At 38.8% G+C, this 20,608-nt stretch overlaps 3 protein-coding genes across 3 annotated transcripts in view; 2 read left to right on the top strand and 1 right to left on the bottom strand.

The window, feature by feature from the left end:
* The window catches only part of hip1 (huntingtin interacting protein 1), a 98,243-nt gene extending 93,086 nt beyond the window's left edge, over positions 1-5,157 (bottom strand). The window contains exons 1-2 of the mRNA XM_057838114.1: positions 5,031-5,157; positions 899-1,024 (exon numbers count right to left, since the gene is read on the bottom strand). Coding sequence (XP_057694097.1) covers positions 899-1,024; positions 5,031-5,084 — 180 coding nt within the window. The 5' untranslated portion in view covers positions 5,085-5,157. The remainder of the gene's footprint in view (positions 1-898; positions 1,025-5,030) is intronic.
* A 501-nt stretch (positions 5,158-5,658) lies between these two features.
* On the top strand, positions 5,659-9,802 carry bcl7bb (BAF chromatin remodeling complex subunit BCL7B b). The gene is made up of 6 exons (XM_057839135.1): positions 5,659-5,823; positions 6,249-6,324; positions 6,406-6,493; positions 6,619-6,774; positions 6,862-6,965; positions 7,799-9,802. The coding sequence occupies exons 1-6, from the start codon at positions 5,711-5,713 to the stop codon at positions 7,868-7,870; spliced, it is 609 nt and encodes a 202-aa protein (XP_057695118.1). The 5' UTR covers positions 5,659-5,710; the 3' UTR covers positions 7,871-9,802.
* Positions 9,803-14,698: 4,896 nt separating this feature from the next.
* The window catches only part of baz1b (bromodomain adjacent to zinc finger domain, 1B), a 29,761-nt gene continuing 23,851 nt past the window's right edge, over positions 14,699-20,608 (top strand). Inside the window, exons 1-2 of the mRNA XM_057839412.1 lie at positions 14,699-15,477; positions 16,283-16,399. Of these exons, the coding sequence (XP_057695395.1) occupies positions 15,359-15,477; positions 16,283-16,399 (236 nt within the window). The 5' untranslated portion in view covers positions 14,699-15,358. The remainder of the gene's footprint in view (positions 15,478-16,282; positions 16,400-20,608) is intronic.

Genomic DNA, 20,608 nt, shown 5'->3' with positions numbered 1-20,608 from the left:
CTAAGTTGCCAGGGCAGACTGCACCTCAGTGGTGACCCTGAATAGAATAAGTGGTAGAAAATGAATGGATGGACACACTTCCAAAGAATGTGACGTAGGAGGCTGACAGTGACCTAGTGACCATGTGTGGCTTGGAATACACAATCCTTCTAATCCGTACTGTTGCCTTCTTGCTGAGAACTGTGTGAGTGCAGGGTGGGCAGCAACTGCATGACAGTCCATATAATGTACCAGCAAACCAGATATCTGCTCTTCACGTTCAAATGTACTGTCTAAGGTCTATAATCAGAACAGCATTTTTACAGCAGTTTTGCTCCCTTGATTAATTTGACCTACTTACATCCCTCTCTGTGCCTGGTCTGTGGGCCAGGGTATTTTGGGGGGGGGGGGGGGGGGGGCATACAGGCAGGAAGCAGCAGGATCCACAGCAGAACAGCAGCTTGCATGCAAGTCAAATATTCGTCTTTGCATTACAGCTTCATCTGAATGGCACGTGTTCATTGATTGGCCCTATAATAATGCAGGTCTGACTTGGCATGGATCCTGATGTAGTAAGGATGGGAATTAATACACAAAGCTCCTGACTGGTTTGTATCCAGCTGGTAGGCTAAACAGCACAATTATCTGAATTCGAAAGGCCACTGACCTACATTTCAACAGCTCTTTTGTTGTGGGTACTCATTGGTATCTGCTGATCACACAACAGTGACTGCCACTGAGCACAGTAACGACATTCGTGCAGAAAGTCTGCGTCATTAATAAAAATCGGGATCATTTTTCATTTAGGTCATCCCTGATGTCAGGCGCGTTTGTTTTGCATCTATTATTATCGTCAATCCAGGCGTATTTTCAACTCATCTAGTCGAAAAGAAAATATGTTTTCTCTTGAGCCACTCACCTGCCCTCTCTCGAAGTTTTCCTTCTCCAGCTCCAGACTGTTTGCGCCCCCGGTGCGTCGAATCACTTTAGGGATGGCGTTGGGTACTTGCTGCATGGAGCTTTTCACTCGATCCATTGTGTCAGGCTGACAAAACACGCCAAGAAAAAAAGCACAGTTGCGAAACTCGAATGTTAAAAGAAGAAAGCTACATTAATATGGCGGAGAGCAATCCATGCTGTACTGGACTCGTCATTCCGTTCAGAGGACCATTTTTTTGGCCTCTGTAAAATAACACCCCCTGTCAATGACAGCGGCTGTTCGAACACAGCGCGACAACGACTTCTTCTAACGTGCGTTATTTCAAAATAAAATCTATTACCCCTCAAGTGAACAACGTTACCAATAGCTATAAAATTTCCACATAAAAATTCTATACAGTACCACACATGATGATAACCAAAGAAAACGAAAACGTCAGATCTATTCATGGTTGGAATTCAGCATTTTTTCAACAATTTGAAATGTACGAGTCCAATACCGGAAATACTAAGTGTATCCACCTCTTTGTCACTTAACAAATCCATACCTGACTGGTCATTGCTGGCTGCAGTCAGTGTGCCACACGTGTACGACCTCTCTGAGTGCTTTGATAACAATTTATTGTAGTAGAAGTCATTAGATTATTGTGAAAATAAGGATATTTTGTGCACACGCACTTTTACATTCATTGATCAGAGTCGCCTCTAAGGCATTTTGTCCTCTAGCAACGGGCAAAGACTCCTCCCAGTGTTAGCAGCCACTAAAAGTTACTGGAGGGACAACGCTTCCCGCCCACTCAAGCTCCTCTCATTGGACGATATTTGATGGCTTTATAAACCCTAAACAGATTTTTATCTATACGACTATATTGTTGCCATTTGGTCGGCTAGGGTTTGTTACCATTGTTTCCAAAAGACACTTCCCAGTAACAGAAAACTAAAAAAAAAAAAAAAAAACGCAGTGTGTTTCCCTCTTCGTTTGGTATGTATTTTCTCCATAATTTAAGAAAAATAAAAACTAATTAAATGCAGGCCTAAATGAATGACAAAAATGTACACTCATACCAAGCCCAACAAAACAAACAGCTATGTAAAACAAATGAAGTATATTTATAAAGCATTGTCTAAATTTATTACGCTATCCTACATCACGTAATATTTTATCTCATACTGATGTCAAAGGTGTAATCAGTTTTCTAACAGATTAGAAGTCCAGGCATAGACCAGATACATAAATAGTTTTACAAAAGTCATCATAATATTTACTAAAAATATACTTACAACATGCAATTCTTCCAGATTTGGGATTTTCAGACATGTGAAAAGATTAGGTCACCCCATTAACTATTCAGTTCTTTATTAAGAAATGTCACATGTCAATGCCTGATCTTGTTTTTCTTTATCTCTGGAAAATAAAGTGATTTAATTGCAGGTAAACAAAAAAATTAACATTGTTTTACTCATTAAACCAAATATATTAATAAAATTGCATATTCTAACTGAGGAAAAAGTTAGGACACCCTACCACTTAATAGCAAATGATACCCCCTTAACTTCAGTGAGAAACTATTTGTAGCCATTACCAGTCTTTGACATCGGCCTGAAGAAAGTTTCCCCCACTCCTCAACGCAGAATACTTTCAGCTGTATGATGTTTGAGGGGTTTCTTGCATGTACAGCCCGTTTCAAGTCACCCCACAGCATCTCAATGGGATTAAGATCTGTGCTTTGACTAGGCCATTCCATTTTTTCTTTTTCAGACAGTCCTTGGTGGATTTACCTGTATTTTTTGGTCATTATCATGTTGCAGAGTCCAGTTTCGCTTCAGCTTTAATTTTTTCACAGATGATCTCACATGTTCCTCAAGCACCCTCTGATACATGATAGAATTTGTGGTGGATTCTATGATGGTGAGCTGGCCAGGTCCTGCTGATGCTCAGCATCCCCAAACCATGACACTTCAATTCAATTCAATTTTATTTGTATAGCCCTGGATCACAACAATGTCGTCTCAAAGGGCTTTGCAGAGGCAATATGATACACAATCAGAAACAGCAAACGAAGCAACAAAGATGAATAAATAAATTCAAGTCATGGGTATCCCCCATCCTTAGACCCTCCATGTGACACTTCCACCCCCATGCTTCACAGCTGGTATGAGGTTGTTTTCCTGGAATGCTGTATTGGGTTTATGCCAAACATGTCCTCTGTTCTGGTGTCCAAATAATTCAATATTAGATTAATCTGTCCCAAAAACATTATTCCAGAAGCCTGCTGTAGGTCCCGTGAGGACATTTTAGGGTTTTCAGAGACTTCTCTCATTTTGCGGTCTGCTCTCAGGGTGAACTTGCTTGGACGACCAGACCTCGGCATGTTGGCAGTTGTTTTGAATGTCCTCCACTTGTAGACTATTGTCCGGACAGTGGAATGGCTGATTTTATATTCTTTTAAGATCTTTTGAAATCCCTTACCAGACTCATAAGTGTCTACAATCTTCTTTCTGAAGGCCTCAGACTGCTCTGTTGATCTTACCATGGTGTTCTCTCACACTTCAACAGTCAGTCACTGTTGAAAGTATTCTGCGTTGAGGAGTGGGGCAAACTTTCTTTAGATTGATGTGAAACACTGCTAGATAGCTACAAAAGGGTCTCACTGAAGTTAAGGGGGTAAAAGGGGGTAACACTAGCTATTAGATGGGTAGGGTAGGTAGGGTATCCTAACTTTTTCCTCAGTTAGAATATGCATTTTTGTTGATATATTTGGTTTGGTGAGTAAAACAATGTTAATTTTTGTTGTTTACCTGCAATTAAATCACTTTCTTTTTCAGCGATGAAGAAAAACAAGATCAGACATTGATATGTGAACATTTCTTAATAAAGAAGTGAATATTTAATGGTGTGTGCAATTTTTGTCACATGACTGTAAACTTTAGATTTAACTTAAGAGTAAGTGGTTTGACCACGATGAGATGACTTCATTATTTCAGCCATTATCTGGCATATATACAGTATATTGACTCTTGTGCTTACAAACTAGATAGTTCTATTGTGTAATACTCTCCGCGCATTATTACAGTGCTCATTACAGTACCCAAAGCCCATTACAGAGGCTCACATAGGCTACCCATGTCTTGCATATGACCAATAGAAGCAATTTAGGGTTCAGTCCAAGGGCACTTGGACAGTGGAGTTGGAGCCGAGAATCGAACCACTGACCTTAATGTCGCTAGACAACCGACACACGTCTAACTGTGCGACAGCCTTTTTAGTCAATCTCTTGTCTGAACTAAGACATTTTTTAATCATAATTTGTATTGCAGAACACATGTTTGCATGCACATTTGATACCGCCCATAAATGTATTTTCTTGTATCTGTCAAAAATGTCTGAGCTACTTGACCTTATCAGGACTGTGTGATTTGCACACACATTCCTCATCTCACGAACCTGCTCTACTGGGAGTGAGGACCATCAGGTCATCTGCGTAGAGTGACATAGGGTCATGTATGAAAGTGTATATTCATAATGGGGGAATTCTTAAAATATACGCTGTCTTGCTTATTTGTCTGACAATAGAAATAATATCTTTTTTTTTTTTTTTTTTTTTTATACAGGTAATGTTCTCATTTGAAACTGACTCTAATGTACAGTATCTCGCCATGTTTGCAAGACATAGCTCAATGCTGTCCTCGTCAGGACAAACATGGCAACAACAAATAGACTAAGCCCACTGGTTTACCAAAAAAAATAAATGGCTCACGTCAATATTTTGATAGTTGAGGAAAAATACCGATATCAATTTGGCTGCGTCAATGAATTATTGTATATATAAATTATTGAATATTATATTAATAAAAATTGTACACTTCTACAAAACTAAACTTCCAACATGACAGCTAGTGTTTACAATACTCAGAAGAGTGCCATTGCCTGATTTTCTTTAGAGCTTCTAGCGTCTTTACCGTTTACCCCAACGGGTCACTGCTGCCTTTGTATAAAATGCAGATAACGGTCTTGCTAGCAACATAGCTACAGATACTAATGCTTTAAATTGAACTTTTTTCCGGAATTGTATGCATATGTGATTGTATATTTAGTGAAAAGCATAATATACCTCCATTTCGAAGCTGGGAGAGACGATGGTAGCACAGAAGACGAGTTGTAGCATACGACGATCTTTTCAAAGAATCAAAATTTCTTCACACGGAACTCTTTCATGCCAGCGCCTTGTGGGCTGTTCCTACCAAACACTTTATAATGTGCGTTATTATTATGAATGTTCCCGTCACAAAAAATACAAACACAAAAGACAACGTTTATGGAAATCAACTAGTGAGAAACAATTTATTTGAATAATAATATAAAAAAAAATAATAATAATAATGACGTGCACTGCTCGTATAAAAATATATATTCGTTAATTTGCATTTAATACATATGCAATTTATCTAAAACAAAAATGATCCCCAAAGTTGTTTTTAACTTTAGAATTTTATATGCAATCTTTTTCATTGCACTTTAATCGCATTCTGGGGCTATGGATACTCTGATATGACGTCATCACCGTTACTGTTGTGTGATGGGGTAAAAGGAGCGTCGTATTTGTGCTGTCACTCATTTACTTAATTTATTAAGGGGTGAAACAGCAACATTTTAATAAAGTTGCAAAAGTAACGGTTCACGCTGGGAAAGGGGAGGGTATTCTAGGAAAAGATTTAATGGGAAAATCTCGCGAGATTACAGTAATACAGAAGAAGCGGGGCTAGGTCTTAAGTTTTTCTCATGCATCATTAGATGATTCATATCAGCGTCAAGATGTCGGGACGTTCAGGCCGTGCTGAGACCCGGAGTCGCGCTAAGGATGACATTAAAAAGGTCCTGGCCGCAATTGAGAAAGTGCGCAAATGGTACGTAGGCTGCTTAGTTTGCAATATGGAGGGAGTGTTTTTAGCGGAACGTCGGTCGTTAGCTACAACGTTGCTCAACTAACTTCAGTCGGAAAAGTTGGATAATTGACGTAACGGTCAGCCAATGGGTACCTCTGTTTGTTAAAAGAAGGCGGGGCTTTGGATTTTTTTCCCGTCAAGAGCTGTCAATATGGCTGCAGCTCTGCACAACTAATTACGGCAAAATGCAGTCGACGTTTTACAGTTACAGTAATAAACAGTTATTTGTATGTGCCAGTATTACATTTATCCTAGAGATAAGTAATTTAGTTACACTACATCAGAAAACACTGACATCTACTGCTTGTCGAGGATCAAATACAGCCGATTAGAGCGGATCATTGTTAGCGTTTGTCTAAATATAGCCAAACTACTTAAATCCCCAGGGAGAAGAAATGGGTGACAGTCGGAGACACGTCCTTGCGCATATTCAAGTGGGTGCCAGTGACCGAAACAAAACAGGTGCATTTCAATTACGTATTATTTGGGGAAACTCCCTGTTCTATGTGTGTGTGACTGATGTTGTACACTTTATAATATCAGATCTATCGTACCAAATGTACTGGTGGAGAAGCCAGAGGATTAAAAGACGTGGTCCTTGAAAACACGAACTCTTTGCCAGATTTGACTGGTGAGTGTCATGAGGTGACATTGATTTTCCTGTAATAAATACTGGAAACGCATGATGAGAAGAGCAGTATGATAAAACTCTTGAGTTGGTTCAATGCAGTGTGAATAATGTGATCTCTACTGCAGATGAAAACAGCAACCAGAGTTTTCTGTCTGATGTTTACCACCCTAAGCTGGATAACAGCAGCAGCAACTCAAGCTCACAGCAGGTCAGCCCTCCGCATACTAGCCTCCGAACTGAAGACTCACAACCACCAATGCTCGGTCAGGAAAGTGTGGATGGTACGTTGAAGGCCCTCTTGTCGTACATTAAAATGGTGTCTCCACTGCCATCTCCAAACTTATGAAATTGTACCCTAATGAATCCAGAGCCAATTCACCCTGGACAGGAGAGAGCAGATGAGCCTCCAACTCTGATCAAGGAGGATCTTTTGTCATCAGGGAGCACCAGACGGAACGCAATACACACGCAGGTTTCGGACCACTTAAAAAAAATTTTTTTTTTTTTTTAAGTGGTTTAAATAACCACAAAAAATGTCTCTAAGCGGTTTCACACCTGTCCCGTTTTGAGTGATCATAAACAAACATGACGATGGATTCATTTGGACGTATGTGAACACAGAAACCATGTTCAGATACAGAATAAAACCACCAGACCAAGAACGCCTGAACAAGGTGGTCATGTACAATGATGTGCGCAGCTATAATAGTGTGTTAATGTGGGCCCACATATCACAGCAGACATCAAACTCTCTGCTGATTTTGAGACAATGTTATCAATATTTTTATTTTATGCCTTAAAATTACTGCTCGCTGATGTTTATGCTAAACCAACTGCATTGTTTAGCCAGTTCACTCACACGCACACCACGTTATATTTTTCTATAATTTCCTTCTTAATTTCAATGGTAGGCATCACCTATTTCCTTTTTTTCACCACCTGCACTAACCTTTTTGGGACCCATGTCGATTTCTCTCACAAGAAAATCTGCTGTGCATCCGTCTGTCACAAATTGTCGTATTTCCAGCATGTCGTCATATGTCAAGACAAGTCACATTTTATGTCAGATGTCGAAAGGATCGTATGTCAGTGCGATCGTATGTCGAGGTACCACTGTACATGTGATATCTATGGTCGCGCATACATGATTAAGAATGTTACATTGAGAACACAAACAGCCTAAACGGAAAAGGAGACTATCAATTTACCCCCCGAATCGTAACAAAACAAATGGACAACAGGTGTGAAAGCAGCCTTAGTGACATTATGTAAAGACGTTAAGTTACCAGTTTTTCCACTTTACAGGAAGAATCGGACGAATCAGGAGCACCTCCTTTAAAGAAGATTTGCACAGGAGAAAATGCTGTGTCAAGATAGTTTACTTTGTAAATATGCACACAAAACCTATCCAGTTATTTTAACTTCAGATCAGTGTTCATTCAGGATTCAAGTCTCTGTTGTCTGGTTCACATAAACTCACCTTGCACTTCATTTGATACGTCTGCAAAAGCTATTCTGTGCTTCATTCAGTCTACAGTTAGTAGGATAGAACAAGATATAAATTTCTTTGTCATTTAAAATATTTAAAAGTTTGACAGCGCAGTGTGCTTTTCCTATATATTTTTTTGTAAATTGAATATACCCACTCAATGAATGTGCAGTTGTGAGGGTGAATTGTTATCTGTTTCTATATCTGTCCTGTTACTGATTACTGACATATTCAGGGTGTTGTCTTGTTAATCTTTGCCCTGAAGTAATCTTGGATCGGTTCCAGCACTTGGCAGAAACCCTGAGCAGGATAAGCGATGCTGAAAATGGGCGGATGGCTGATACACACAGGACACATTTTCTTTAAACTGTGCACTTGTTGCATGCACACAGAGCACATCCAATGATATGCACAAATTGTACTAGAATGCAAGTATAGGACACTGTCACAACATCTCAGTGCTCAATTTGGGCTAGCATGTCTCCATCAAATTCTCCTAATCTCCATAGTTTTTGGTCCACAGTGGGATTGAAAAATTTTATGATTTACGTCTGGTGCTGTTGACCTGAGCAATGTTCATAGACGGTATACAGAGAAAGGAATATATTTGAAATGGTTTGATTAAAAACGAAATTGTGATCATGATATGTTCGATTGTATTTTAGATATTTAAGGACCAGTGGCTGCGCGCATTGTTGACGTAAATCGAACATGCCCAAGTTGAAATACTACAAAACACGGACACATGATAGAACTCCCATTCAGTGGGGGAGTTGCACAAAATCATCTTTGTCAAGTCATACATCCGTTTGTTCATTTACTATAACATAATTCCAATGTCAGTCAGAGAGAGGATAATATCTTTCCATGGCTTAAATATGAACGTAAGGACAGTCCAGTAAGCCTTTGCAGTGGGAAAAGATGCTAAGCTATCCACTATAAAAAAAATACAGAATTTTAAAGCGCAGTGTTATTATTGTAGTTTGCAGCATGTTGAGCAGAATTTCGTTATTTAAAAAAAGGCAATAGAGGTAAGAACAAGGAGAACAAGTATTTGATACACTGCCAATGGGTTTTCCCATTGTCCCCACTGTATTTGGTAATCTTAGCAACTATGAAACAAGTAAGAGTGCTATTTTACATAACAAATTACAACAATATTCTAATTTCCTGAGACAGTCAGGAAATTAGAATATTGTGTATTCTAATTTCCTGAGACAGTCCTGTATATATACACAGGACTGTCTCAAAAAATTAGAATATTGTGTATTCTAATTTCCTGAGACAGTCCAGTATGTGGCACCATAAAAAAATAAGATTTTTTTTTTTTTTTTTTGTGAAGGTAAATTTGGTGACTAGCCGGTGATTGTGCAGCACCAAATATTGTGGTCGTTGAGGATACATAGCACAGCATTGGTACACATTAATATTACACAAGTTACAAATCAACATTACCTGCGAAACTTTAAGCTTGTTGACTTATTTTTTAACTATAATGGTATTCAGATATTGTAAATGACATTTTTGGGAAACTACCTATGCGTCTTTATGCTGATCAACTTTGCCTTTGCATCTCTGTGCTTTTGTTGTTTTTAGTTACAGTACACAATTGCAGAGTAATGCTTTTAGACAGTTGTAATAACGTTGGTGAGAGCTTGTTTTTGGCTGAACACACCCACAAAAATGCATTGTAAAAATATTTACTGTAAAATTTAAGCTCGTTTATAACATGCTTTGTTAGGCATAACATTCATTTCAATCTAATTTGAATTTGTTCATACTGTGAGCTGATTACATCATTAAATGTGATTCAAAGACTTTGGGAGACAATCATTGAAGGGTTTCAATTTGTTTTTTTAATGTTTTGTATTTCTGTAATCAAATTTATCAAGTATTCCATCGAGTAATCAATAGTCCGGATACGAATGTTTTTCATATCAAAAGTTAATTGCAAGATCTTATTTTTTTATCATATTTATTTTCACATAGGAAAAACAACGTGTTACTCATAATTAAAGCAGTTTATTTAGTATTGCTTCATAATTTAAAACAGTTGAGGGGGCGTTATCCTGATCAACCTTTTTCAAACAGCTAATTAATTATTGCAAAGAACTAATTTTACAAATTTGAGGGTGCTTTAGGTTGAATACAGTACATTTCGCTTACAGAATTTTACAGGCTGAAGGCCTGTCAAGGCGCAACTCAAGTCCTTCTTCTTGTGGAATTTTAATTTTGAAGTCCAACTCCATCATTTGTGAACTGATTGTCTTGAAACCTGGTTATGTAGCATGTAGAGGTGTAGCGTCCCATTAGGCATACGCAGGCAATTGCCTAGGGCCCCCAGCCAGCAGGAGCCCCCAGAGGGCCAACAGATTTGGCACACAAAGATTTAGCACACTCAGCTTCACTGCACTGTCGTAGCTTCAAGTGTTGGGAGTGATTCAATACCATAGAATCATTTGGCAGATTATCTGACAATTCTGTTATCAGTCCCAATTAGCATACATGTTTAAGCAAGTCCAATCAGTTTTAACACTGCATGTATGTGCAAAGAGTGGTTCACCAAGAACTTTATGAAAAGTCCGTGCTGTAATATTTTATGTTGATTTTCACAGGCCACCTCATTATTCATGTGACTACTTAAAGAAATGGGGATTTTTCCAAGAAAGTCTATTAATGCGTCTATCGTATTCCTCGTTGAATACTCTATAAGAAAAATATAACATATATGCATCTAAAATAATCATAAACGATTTTATTAGCAATTTTAATACTCCTTTCAGCAAGGTTCCATGGGTATGCGCTATGCGGTATGCCGCTGCGTACGTTCCCATAGCAACCAGTCCTGTTATTGTCCTACGTCACAAGTGCTGCATATTCTGAGAACGAGAATAGGCGTAAGCGTAAGGTGCGCATTTCGAGCAGATGACGGCCACCCCACCTGTAAGAGGATTAATCTGTGCATATTTCCTCTTCATGCCATAATGTTCTTATGATAAGTTAGAGCCGTTATCAGCGCGACCGCTTCGTGTTTTTCCTGTTACGTCGGCTGGTTGATCCCACTCGTTCTCGCTGCGTTGAGGAGAGCGTTCTTTACATTATATTCGCATTGCACATTTGCTTTAAGAGGGAAGGTGTTAGTTTAGCATCTTATAATGATGTTGTACATCCATATGAGTGTAAAGTGCATAGTTTTCACTTTTATGGCCAAGATGACCGCACGCAGCGTGCACTCGACCCCCCCCCCCCCCCCCCCACCTTCGTGTTCATTTTACTGCGCAAATATGTATGTGTTAATGCAATGGGGGGTGGGGGGGCACTTTGAGTGTCCTAAAAAGCGCTCTATGACAGCGAGGCATTATTAGACTTTTATTAAATATGCTATTGCTCCAAGTCCAACTGTCCCCCTTACTTGCACATGCTCAAAGGGACCCATGTTGCCTGTTGCCTGGGACCCCCGGGGACCCTTGCTACGCCTCTGGTAGCATGGGCCAGTATCTATTGATCCTCGGAGTGCAATTTCTTTTTCTTTTCTTTTTTCTCGTACCAGGGCTGATTCATTAATTGCGAAATTATTGGTGCCCGTGTTGCCTGTAGGTTACGAGTTAGCCAGTAGAGGGCATGGGCTCAGCCTTGAAGCATACTCGTGCTTGTTTGTTCTACACCAACAAATATACAGTGGGGAGAACAAGTATTTGATACACTGCCAATGGGAAAACCCATTAGATACGGAAAACCCATTGGCAGTGTATCAAATACTTCCCCACTGTATATGTATCCTGTATATATCCTGACTTGAAGTTCTGCTCTGAGACACCCAATTTGGCCAACTTTCAAAATTGTCTGATATGCATGTGTGATACATCATTAGAAAGCTTAAAATTCTCTGGGGGAAGAAAAATTTTGAATGGGAGGGCATTTTGAAAAAAAAAAATTTTTAAATTTTTTTAAACCGCAAAACCCTATTTGGAGGTGAGAGCATGCGAGAGCACAATTACAGACGCCATGACTTTAATAAGATATTATCGTGTACTTACCTTGTTTCGATCCAAAAACTCCCATGTCGCATGTATCACTGAGTGTCAAGACACAGCTGTGAATGGCCACAGCTGGATTTGTTGGGGATTTTATGGGTGAAACATGGTAATATAACACGGGTCGCGATGCAGAAATCGCAGGCATCAAGGAGTGGTCGAGATTTTCTTTTTCATATATTTAGTCTTTTAAATATATTTTTTCAATTTTTCTTTGTTTGGATCGATTATCACCTAACATATCGGAGTAAATGTGACAGTAACAAAAAAAAAAAAAAATACAATTAAGCGATAGTTATGAGGTAGATATCCGAGACTTAGAGACACCATTTTTTTCATTGTGACGTAATTCGGTGAAAAGTTTAAAATATGCGAGTGAATAATTTTTTTAAGTCGTTTTTTTTTTTTTTTTTTTTTTAAACGAAATATTAGACATCAATTAATGATTTGAAGCTAAAAATGACAGACATTTTGAATAATAAATATAATTAATTACCTTCGTTTTATGGCTGGGTTGAAACGAGCGGTTGTGCGAAGTCTGTAAACGGGGGTTTCCAGGGTAAAACGGACACATTAAAAATAGTTCGGGGGCTTAATGCGCCATGAATCTGCTATGGCAGCAAATAGACATATTGTTCTTTCAAACACAACAGTTGTTTTGGCTTAAAATATAGCAGTTTCTTTTAAAGAGGAGTACAAGAGCAGAAACGCCTTTTTCAGTCTTGTCTGTGTTTTCCGGTATATATATGTATACTGTAATACTCAGGGGTGAAAGTGGTTAGAATTGCTTGGCGGAACTCCCGACGTGAAGGTCGCCACGGAGCCAGAAATTTTATTTATTCATTTATTTTCTTTCATTTTGGGGGGTAGGGGGTCAAACCTCCTAAACTACTGAAATGCAAAGAAAACTGTTTTAGCACAGTTATTTCTATAACACATACAATAACTGATTTTCATTCAAAATTATATTTTTTCAATGATTTGCAAAATAAAAGTTGACAAAAACAGCAATAGACCCAACCTCCACCTCCTATTTTTTATTTTCCCTCATTTTCTCACATACTAAATGCCAAATCTCCATTTTAACTACTTAAGAACATAGGATGTATAATAAAATTGAAGTTAATTTAAACATTTACTTTTTTGTGTGTTTTTTTTTTTTTTTTTTTGAATAATAAAGATTTAAGTAACATACATTCAGAAAAATAAGTACAAATGACTTTTATCATGCAGAGTGAAATGGAACATATTTTGAAGATCGCGCAAACATGGACATTTTTAAATCATAAGGAAATGAATAAGTAGCCTAACATAAACGAACAAATATAAGTCCAAAGTGCACTTTGACAGCTGTTCTGAACCTCCCCATCCAAATAAAACTAAATATGATAAATAAGCCTCCTCAACTCTTTCGTTGCTCTTAAAGATTTGATCCATTTTGTGTTGCATTGCCCTTTTCGGTCGCATCAATTCAAAAAACTTAAAAAAAAATTTTTTTTTAATTTTTTTTTTTTAGCTGTTCCAGAAAACATGCACATTTGAACCAATCAGGGCTAACTATCTCTGCTGATCACATGTCGGTATGTCAGCCAATTGAACGGATAAATGAGTCCAGGCGTTTTGCTTTGCTGCGTGCATTCGCACATTGACGTGACTCATCATCAGACTCAGATAACTGCAGCAGCTGGGGAAACCTCCATGCCGTCCGTGGAATCAAATAAATAATAAATATTGGTGGAAACGGATGACGCTACACAGGCACTTTATTATGCTTGTTGTTAACACTTGTGTATGTAAATCTGATGTTGGTAGATTGTTTTCTTCTTGGAGATGAAGTGGATGTGTGGCAGCTTAGCATTTAATTTTATTTATTTATTTTTTTTTTTTACATAGCGTTTTGACAGTTGCAGTCATATTTTTGGAATCAAAGCACCGTGTACCAGAACAGCATTCCGGCCCTGAATCTTAAACCGGAACTGTGTTCTGGCCCTGAATCTTATAACGGAACTGTGTTCCTGACCGTTCTGGCCCACTTTCACCCCTGGTAATACTGAATATGCTGTACAATTGAACATTTGCAAAATGGCATTTTGATTTTAAAAAGAAAAGTGGTTTCTCAGAGGACAAGATGAATCAAAAAATATTTACTTTTGAGATACATAAATCAGAGTACTGTATTTTGGACAGTTTTTAAATGAAGTCGTTTACAGCCATTGACCGTAATAGGCGTCTAATCCATTTGAACTGAGAGAGCTGTGTCAGTGAATGATCATGTTTCAATGCTGACAGCGACAGACTGCTGAAATGAATTGGACGTCCATCCCCGTCAATGCTAGCCAATGAGTTAAACAATGGCTCTAAACAAAATATTATCAAAAGTCAATTAATTGTCCATTGTCACATATCCATCTTATAGCAACATTAAAAAAACCAATACAAATTGTATTCTTATTTTATGATCGGAAACATGATTGAAATTGCATTATTTTTTAATTTAATGTTTTAGTGATAGTGATAAAATTACCGTCATTTACAATAAGTGAGGTTCCAATAGTACAGTATACTAGTATTGATGTGGGCACGGTTAAACTTGTAGGGCTGTCCTTGATTGACAAAAGGCGTTCACTGGCAGCCAATCGAACATCACTTTAGGCAAGTTTAAGGAGGGCGCCTTGCGGAGAGCCAATGGCTGTCAAGAGAGGACGGAGCCCGGTTGCTACGCTGCTTGCTGCCGGGGAAACCGGAGAGTGGAGGGTGTGCGAAATTTAGCCGGTGTTCGTCAAACTCCCGCCATTTAGACAAGGAATTAACCTCTTCAAGTCATCATTTTCAAACAACAACAAACATTATTTCATCATAAAACTCAGAAGAAGCTGTCGAAGAAAGACCACCAACTCGTCTTCAACAGTCTATTTGACGAGTGAATTGTTCTTCGCGCCAGACCGCCTGCTGGACTGGGCTGTTGCCGCGAATTTGACTTGGGCTTGGATTGCATCCTGACAGGTCAATCGAGAAGATAGAAGTTCGCCATATATCTCGACACAAGTGCAACAACCTTTTGTGTATATGGGACATCGCTTGGACCAGCTATGGCGTCACCGCTAATGCAGAGAAGAGGAATTCGACGAGGAGTCTAGCAAGAAGGGACACTGTTTTGTTTTGCAACGCGATAGCAAATCCGGGCTACTAACTAGCCCGCTAGCCGCTTGACGCTGAATTCCAGGCCTGCCTGTGATAACGTGATTCATGCTATCAGGCGCCGGGATACAAGGGAAGGTCATATTATTTTTCATCGGAGTGCTAAGGTGGTTATTTTATTGTACGGCCGCCATTTGATTGACAATGGCGCCGCTATTGGGCCGGAAGCCTTACCCATTAGCTAAGCCGTTAGCCGAGCCACTAGGCCCGGGAGAAGAGGTCTTCACTATCGAGCACACTAAAGAGGCCTTCAGGAACAAAGAGTATCCTCCGGACGTGATGCTGTTAATCATGTCGACTTGGAATTTTACATCAATCTAATTGGTCAGGTGTCCCTTGATGGGAGTTTACAACACACGTTCCCGTGTAAAATATTCAGAACTCTGTGGAACGTCAATTTGTTATGATCCGAATTTTAGCATCGTTTTAGCTTTCCCTCGTGCACTGTTGCGTCTTTTTGTCAAGCGTGTTAGCTTCTTTCCACGCATTTCCTTAAAACAAATTAACGATCCTCAGTGGAAGCATTATCTATCCGCATTTAATTGAGGTCACATTTGGAAATGGTAATATATCGTCCCGTTAACGTTTGGCTTCTGCGAATCTGCCGTCAACCATCCTCGCAAGCCAGCTATGCTAGTGCAAAGCAAATGTTGGTGTTATGTCACAATAGCCCGTTCTTATCTGTTGATGCGAGGTCTCCAATTTAATTTTGCAGACGTAAATTGTCACTAGATGCGTCTTAATGACTGGAGTTCTAATCAAATTAGTTCCTAAATTACAATTATTTTTTTCTACATGTAGTCTCCAGTGACAGCCAACACATGCTTTCAGCTGGACAGGCTGCAGGTAGAGCACTTGTTATATAAACTGTTAAGCGATTTGCCATTCAATGACAAGTCAACAGACTTCAGTATCTAGTTTGCATTTGTTCATGAGATGATTCCTGCAGCCAAGTGATTATGAAGTTCATGATCTTTCTTCGCTATTATTTTGGCTGCCGTGTTAGATGACCACACAAATTTTTGATCCACATGTATTCAAAAGTTGTCCTTGACTAAATATCAATAGTGAGTATGAGGCCCGCTTGAAGAGGTATGAAGAGCGCATCTGGACATGCAAGAGCACTGGAAGCATTCAGCTGACACACAAGGAAGCATGGGAAGAGGAACAAGAAGTGACAGAGTTGTAAGTAGTTCTTAATGCCTTCGTTTGTTTACAAGTTCTAATGTAATACTGGGTGTGGTAAGGTTCAGTACCTCCATATGTTTGAGATTGTTTGAGGAGATGTCGTAATGAAAGTAATAGTCTTCGGGTCCATCAAGAGCAAAATATGTGATTGCCCTATCAGGAGTGTTATTAGCCACATATATTTATTATTATAAACTTAATGGATTAGAAATGAATGGACATTTTAATATACAACTCTCAAACTTTTTGAAAAGCCTTTTTTTGTGAATAATTTTGCTAGAGGTGGTATGGACAAATTAAAAATGAGTAGTTGATTGGTATTTTCAATCAATATCTCTAATTGTGTAATCTATTTTGTAACAGTACCTCAGAAGTGTCAAGACAAATGTTCTACTCAAACTAGTGAAGGTCATGAGGCTTTCAGCTGTGCTGTGATTGGATAAAGCTGGTGCTCCTCCTCTTTTTCTATTTTGGAGGATGTGTGTGTGATTGAGTCATTCTAACTCTGCTCTTATAAAAGCTCACTTATTATAATCAGCAGAGTAGAAATATAAAAGAGTGGTATTTCGACATGTTGGCACCGACCGTGTTAAACTGTTGGATATTAGAAGCACATGTGCAGAAATGAATCATAATGACAGAGCACAGTTTGTTCAGTGATGTGATGCAGGAGTTGCTCAACAGTACAAATCAGATATAAAATACTAGGTGATTTTTTTTTTTTTTTTTTTTTTTCCTGTTGAACTTCCACGATTGTTGACAAATATGTTTTATATAGGTAAACCGCAGTTGTGCATATTAGTAGCTAGAGGTGGGAATCTTTGGGCACCTAACGATTCGATTACAATTCAGAGGCTACGATTTGATTATGAATCGATTATTGATTGAAACCCCCCCCCCCCCCCCCCCCCCCCGCTATTAGCTGATTGTAATGTTTTGTACATACCTTGCAGGCTTAAATAAACGACTATTTCAGTATCAAGTTAACAGTTAAAAACAATAAATAATATACTCAATTCCCCATTCTGTATCAGCAGCTTTAAACTACATTCAATTAATTTAATTTTTACTTTTAATGCGGAACAACGTGCTGATGTCACATGCGTAGAGGAAGACGCAAAAAAAAAAAAAAAAAAAACTTACTGCAGCCAACAGCTGCTACAAACGACACCGACGTTGCTAAATACTAGCCCGCACGATGCTACGTTGGTAGCAGGTAGCGTCTGATGAGTCTAATAGAGATCACATGTATGTTGAACTAGATGCGAAATGACACTCGGCCGCGTCTGGGCAGCGTTAGTAAACAGCCGCCATCTTAAAGCAGAAGAGCGCTAAGCGCTAATAAAGAGCGCTAAGCGCTAATAAATAAGATTACGGCAACGTTACTGTCACTAGCTCACGTAACGTTAGCACTTTGGAGGGCTAGGTTTCTATAAGGTTATGACCACTTTCGATGCGTGGCTAACGTGTCTTACATGCAGGCTTTAACATAACATAGCGTTGTGATGAGGGTGTAAGATAAAAACTCACTAATGCTAACTATCAATTTTAGCTCAGTAGTCCTTGCTGAATAAAACACCAAGTAGCACGTGTGGCACCCTAATGTGCTCCAATACAGCCTGTATCATACATTTATTTTGAACACTGCAAAAACTCAAAATCCTATCAGGATTTACAGTTTAGACTAACTTAAGACTTAACTAGAACTTTAAAATGGCTTGACAGAAATAGAAATTCAATTGAAACACGTGGGGGAAAAAATCCAAACTTTTAAGTGATGTGTGTTATCAAGCGTAACGGCATTTTTAGGTATATATATATTTTAAATAAGATCTAAAGGTCTTTTGAGTGAATGCAGTGAATTAGTCTTTTTTTTTTTATTCTAGTTACATCTGAGATGCAATTGTTGGCTGTTTTCAACAATATACATCGAAAATAAACACATTGATTGACTGAAAATGGTTCAAGATTAGATGAAATGTCTTGTTTTCTCATGTATATTTATAATTGCTCTTCACCTAAAAATATATTTGTTTTATCCGATTACTCGATTAATCGATAGAATTTTCAGTCGATTACTAAAATATTCGATAGCTGCAGCCCTACTTGGAAGGTTCGCTACAACAGCCTTGCAGGGAAGTCTACTGCCTTAAGATGGCGGCCGTTTCCTAACGCCCGCATCTAGCTTTTTGTATATGTGCTGCTAACGCCACAGAGTCTATAATGCATCTAGTCCTATATAAATATGATATCTACCGTACCATTATGTGGAGGAACTTTGTAGCAGCTGTCGGCAGCAGTCAGGTATGTTGTTGTTGTTTTTTTTATCTCGCGGCATGAGTTGAGCTAGAGCCGTGAGTTGAGCATTGGCATTACCCGAGGGGCCGGGTAATGACAAGCATGATGTTTAGCTACTCTCGCTCCGTTCCTCATTGCGTCCCGAAGACCGCGCACCGTGTGTTTTACTTCCGCTTTACTTGACATATTTCAATAATCGGAATTTGGATGTTTGTGAATCATTCTCGAATCTTCCACGGCCGAATTGCGAATTATCTAAGAATCGGAAATTTCGCACACCTCTATTAGTAGCATATGTTAACAAAATGATATAATTTGCTTGTTCCAGTCTTGAGTTGGATTCATTAAAGGTAAAGAACTCATTTTTGTGGAGGTTTTAGGATCCTTCCACTCAGGTTGTAATAAATGTACAGTATGTTGTACATAAAACGTCAAGTGTTAGTCAAGCTCACAAGAATGATGCAGTAAAATCCACATATTTTGTTGTTTTTGGAATTTCCACCTAAAGATGCAAACTGTACAAAACAATCCCCATTTATAGCACATTTAAATATTTTTTCCCCCTTTTAAAACCGATTGTGTGAGCTGGAATTTAGAGTCAATTGAGGTGAAACTGATGAAATGGTCACGGGCTTTGACAATGAAACTATGTGCTTTACTAACATAACTCATCTGCATAGTATTATTTTATGATGGAATGATTGAATGTTGTATAAGTACTACATTGGTGTCCTCCAATACTTTATAAAGGTGGATTAACTAGGGTCAAGTGGATAGACAAAGAATAGGAATGATTAAAAAAATTATAATAATAATTATTTAGCAATTTATTTAATCAACATTATTTGTAAGCTGCTATTTTATGATGCATTGTACACTGTCATAGTGAACAATTTCCCTTCTTATTCCCCCGTTGATAGATTTTCTTACCCCTATTAGCCAAAGGCAGTACTTAAAGTGCCTGTGACACGAAAAAGCATGTTTATTTCATAATACACGCGGTATTTTATGCCCCTGAATGATATGGACCGCTTGGATGTGTGTGGAAGCGATCGCTATATTTATTTAGTTTTTTTAATCCCGCGCCATGAAAATGAGTGACCTCCGGCTTTAGTCTTGCATTGAGGAGGAGGGCGCTGTGACGTGTACGGTAGAAGACGTCCTCTTCACGCTACAGTGTACTGTTGTGTATGAGGATGAAGGATTGAGCTGATTTTGCGGATTAATACGTTTATTTTTCGCATCACGCCAGCCAAACGGCTGCAGAAAAATCGTTCTGTATGAGGGAAAGGCGTATGCGCCTTTTTGGAGTTTCAGAAGGTTCCCATTCACCGTGGATATTTACTGTGGGACTATTGGACTTACGAGGAAGTGAGTAAACATCTTGTTTTGTATTATGTCAAATGCGAATACAGCGATTTCAAAGTAAACACTACTAACTTCCTTTAAACAAAGGACTACTTACGTTTGATCATTGATAGGCATGTAAAAAGCTCTCCTCATGCTCATTAGCAGAACGTTAGCTGCACAACAACTCCAGCCACCCTCCTCCGGGGAACGAACTGTAAAATGCTCTCCCCCGGGTGGTTTGCCGATCCACGAAGACATTCGACAATCGGGTCGTCATGTCAAATAATCCAGGCTAGTTACGTGTGGTTTTCCACTTCGAAGACTTTGAAACATCCCTCGGTTCGGGTTAGCATGTCGGCTAGCTGTCACTCCTTCTGGTTTGTTTACATTCTCCGAAGCCGGGGAAGGGAAATAACATATGTCCGATTTAGGAGTCATAAAATATCGTTCGGGAGGTGCGACAGTAAAGGTGAAGTCGACAGTTTTGACCATTATGGAGTAATTTTGCCATGTCGTCCTGAATTAATGGATTTTTATTATTTCATATTCCATTTAGCA

The sequence above is a fragment of the Corythoichthys intestinalis genome, chromosome 6, assembly GCF_030265065.1.
Source record: "Corythoichthys intestinalis isolate RoL2023-P3 chromosome 6, ASM3026506v1, whole genome shotgun sequence".
Classification (NCBI taxonomy): domain Eukaryota; kingdom Metazoa; phylum Chordata; class Actinopteri; order Syngnathiformes; family Syngnathidae; genus Corythoichthys; species Corythoichthys intestinalis.
The sequence above is the reverse complement of the archived record's forward strand: the minus strand, read 5'-3'. Positions and strand labels throughout refer to the sequence as shown.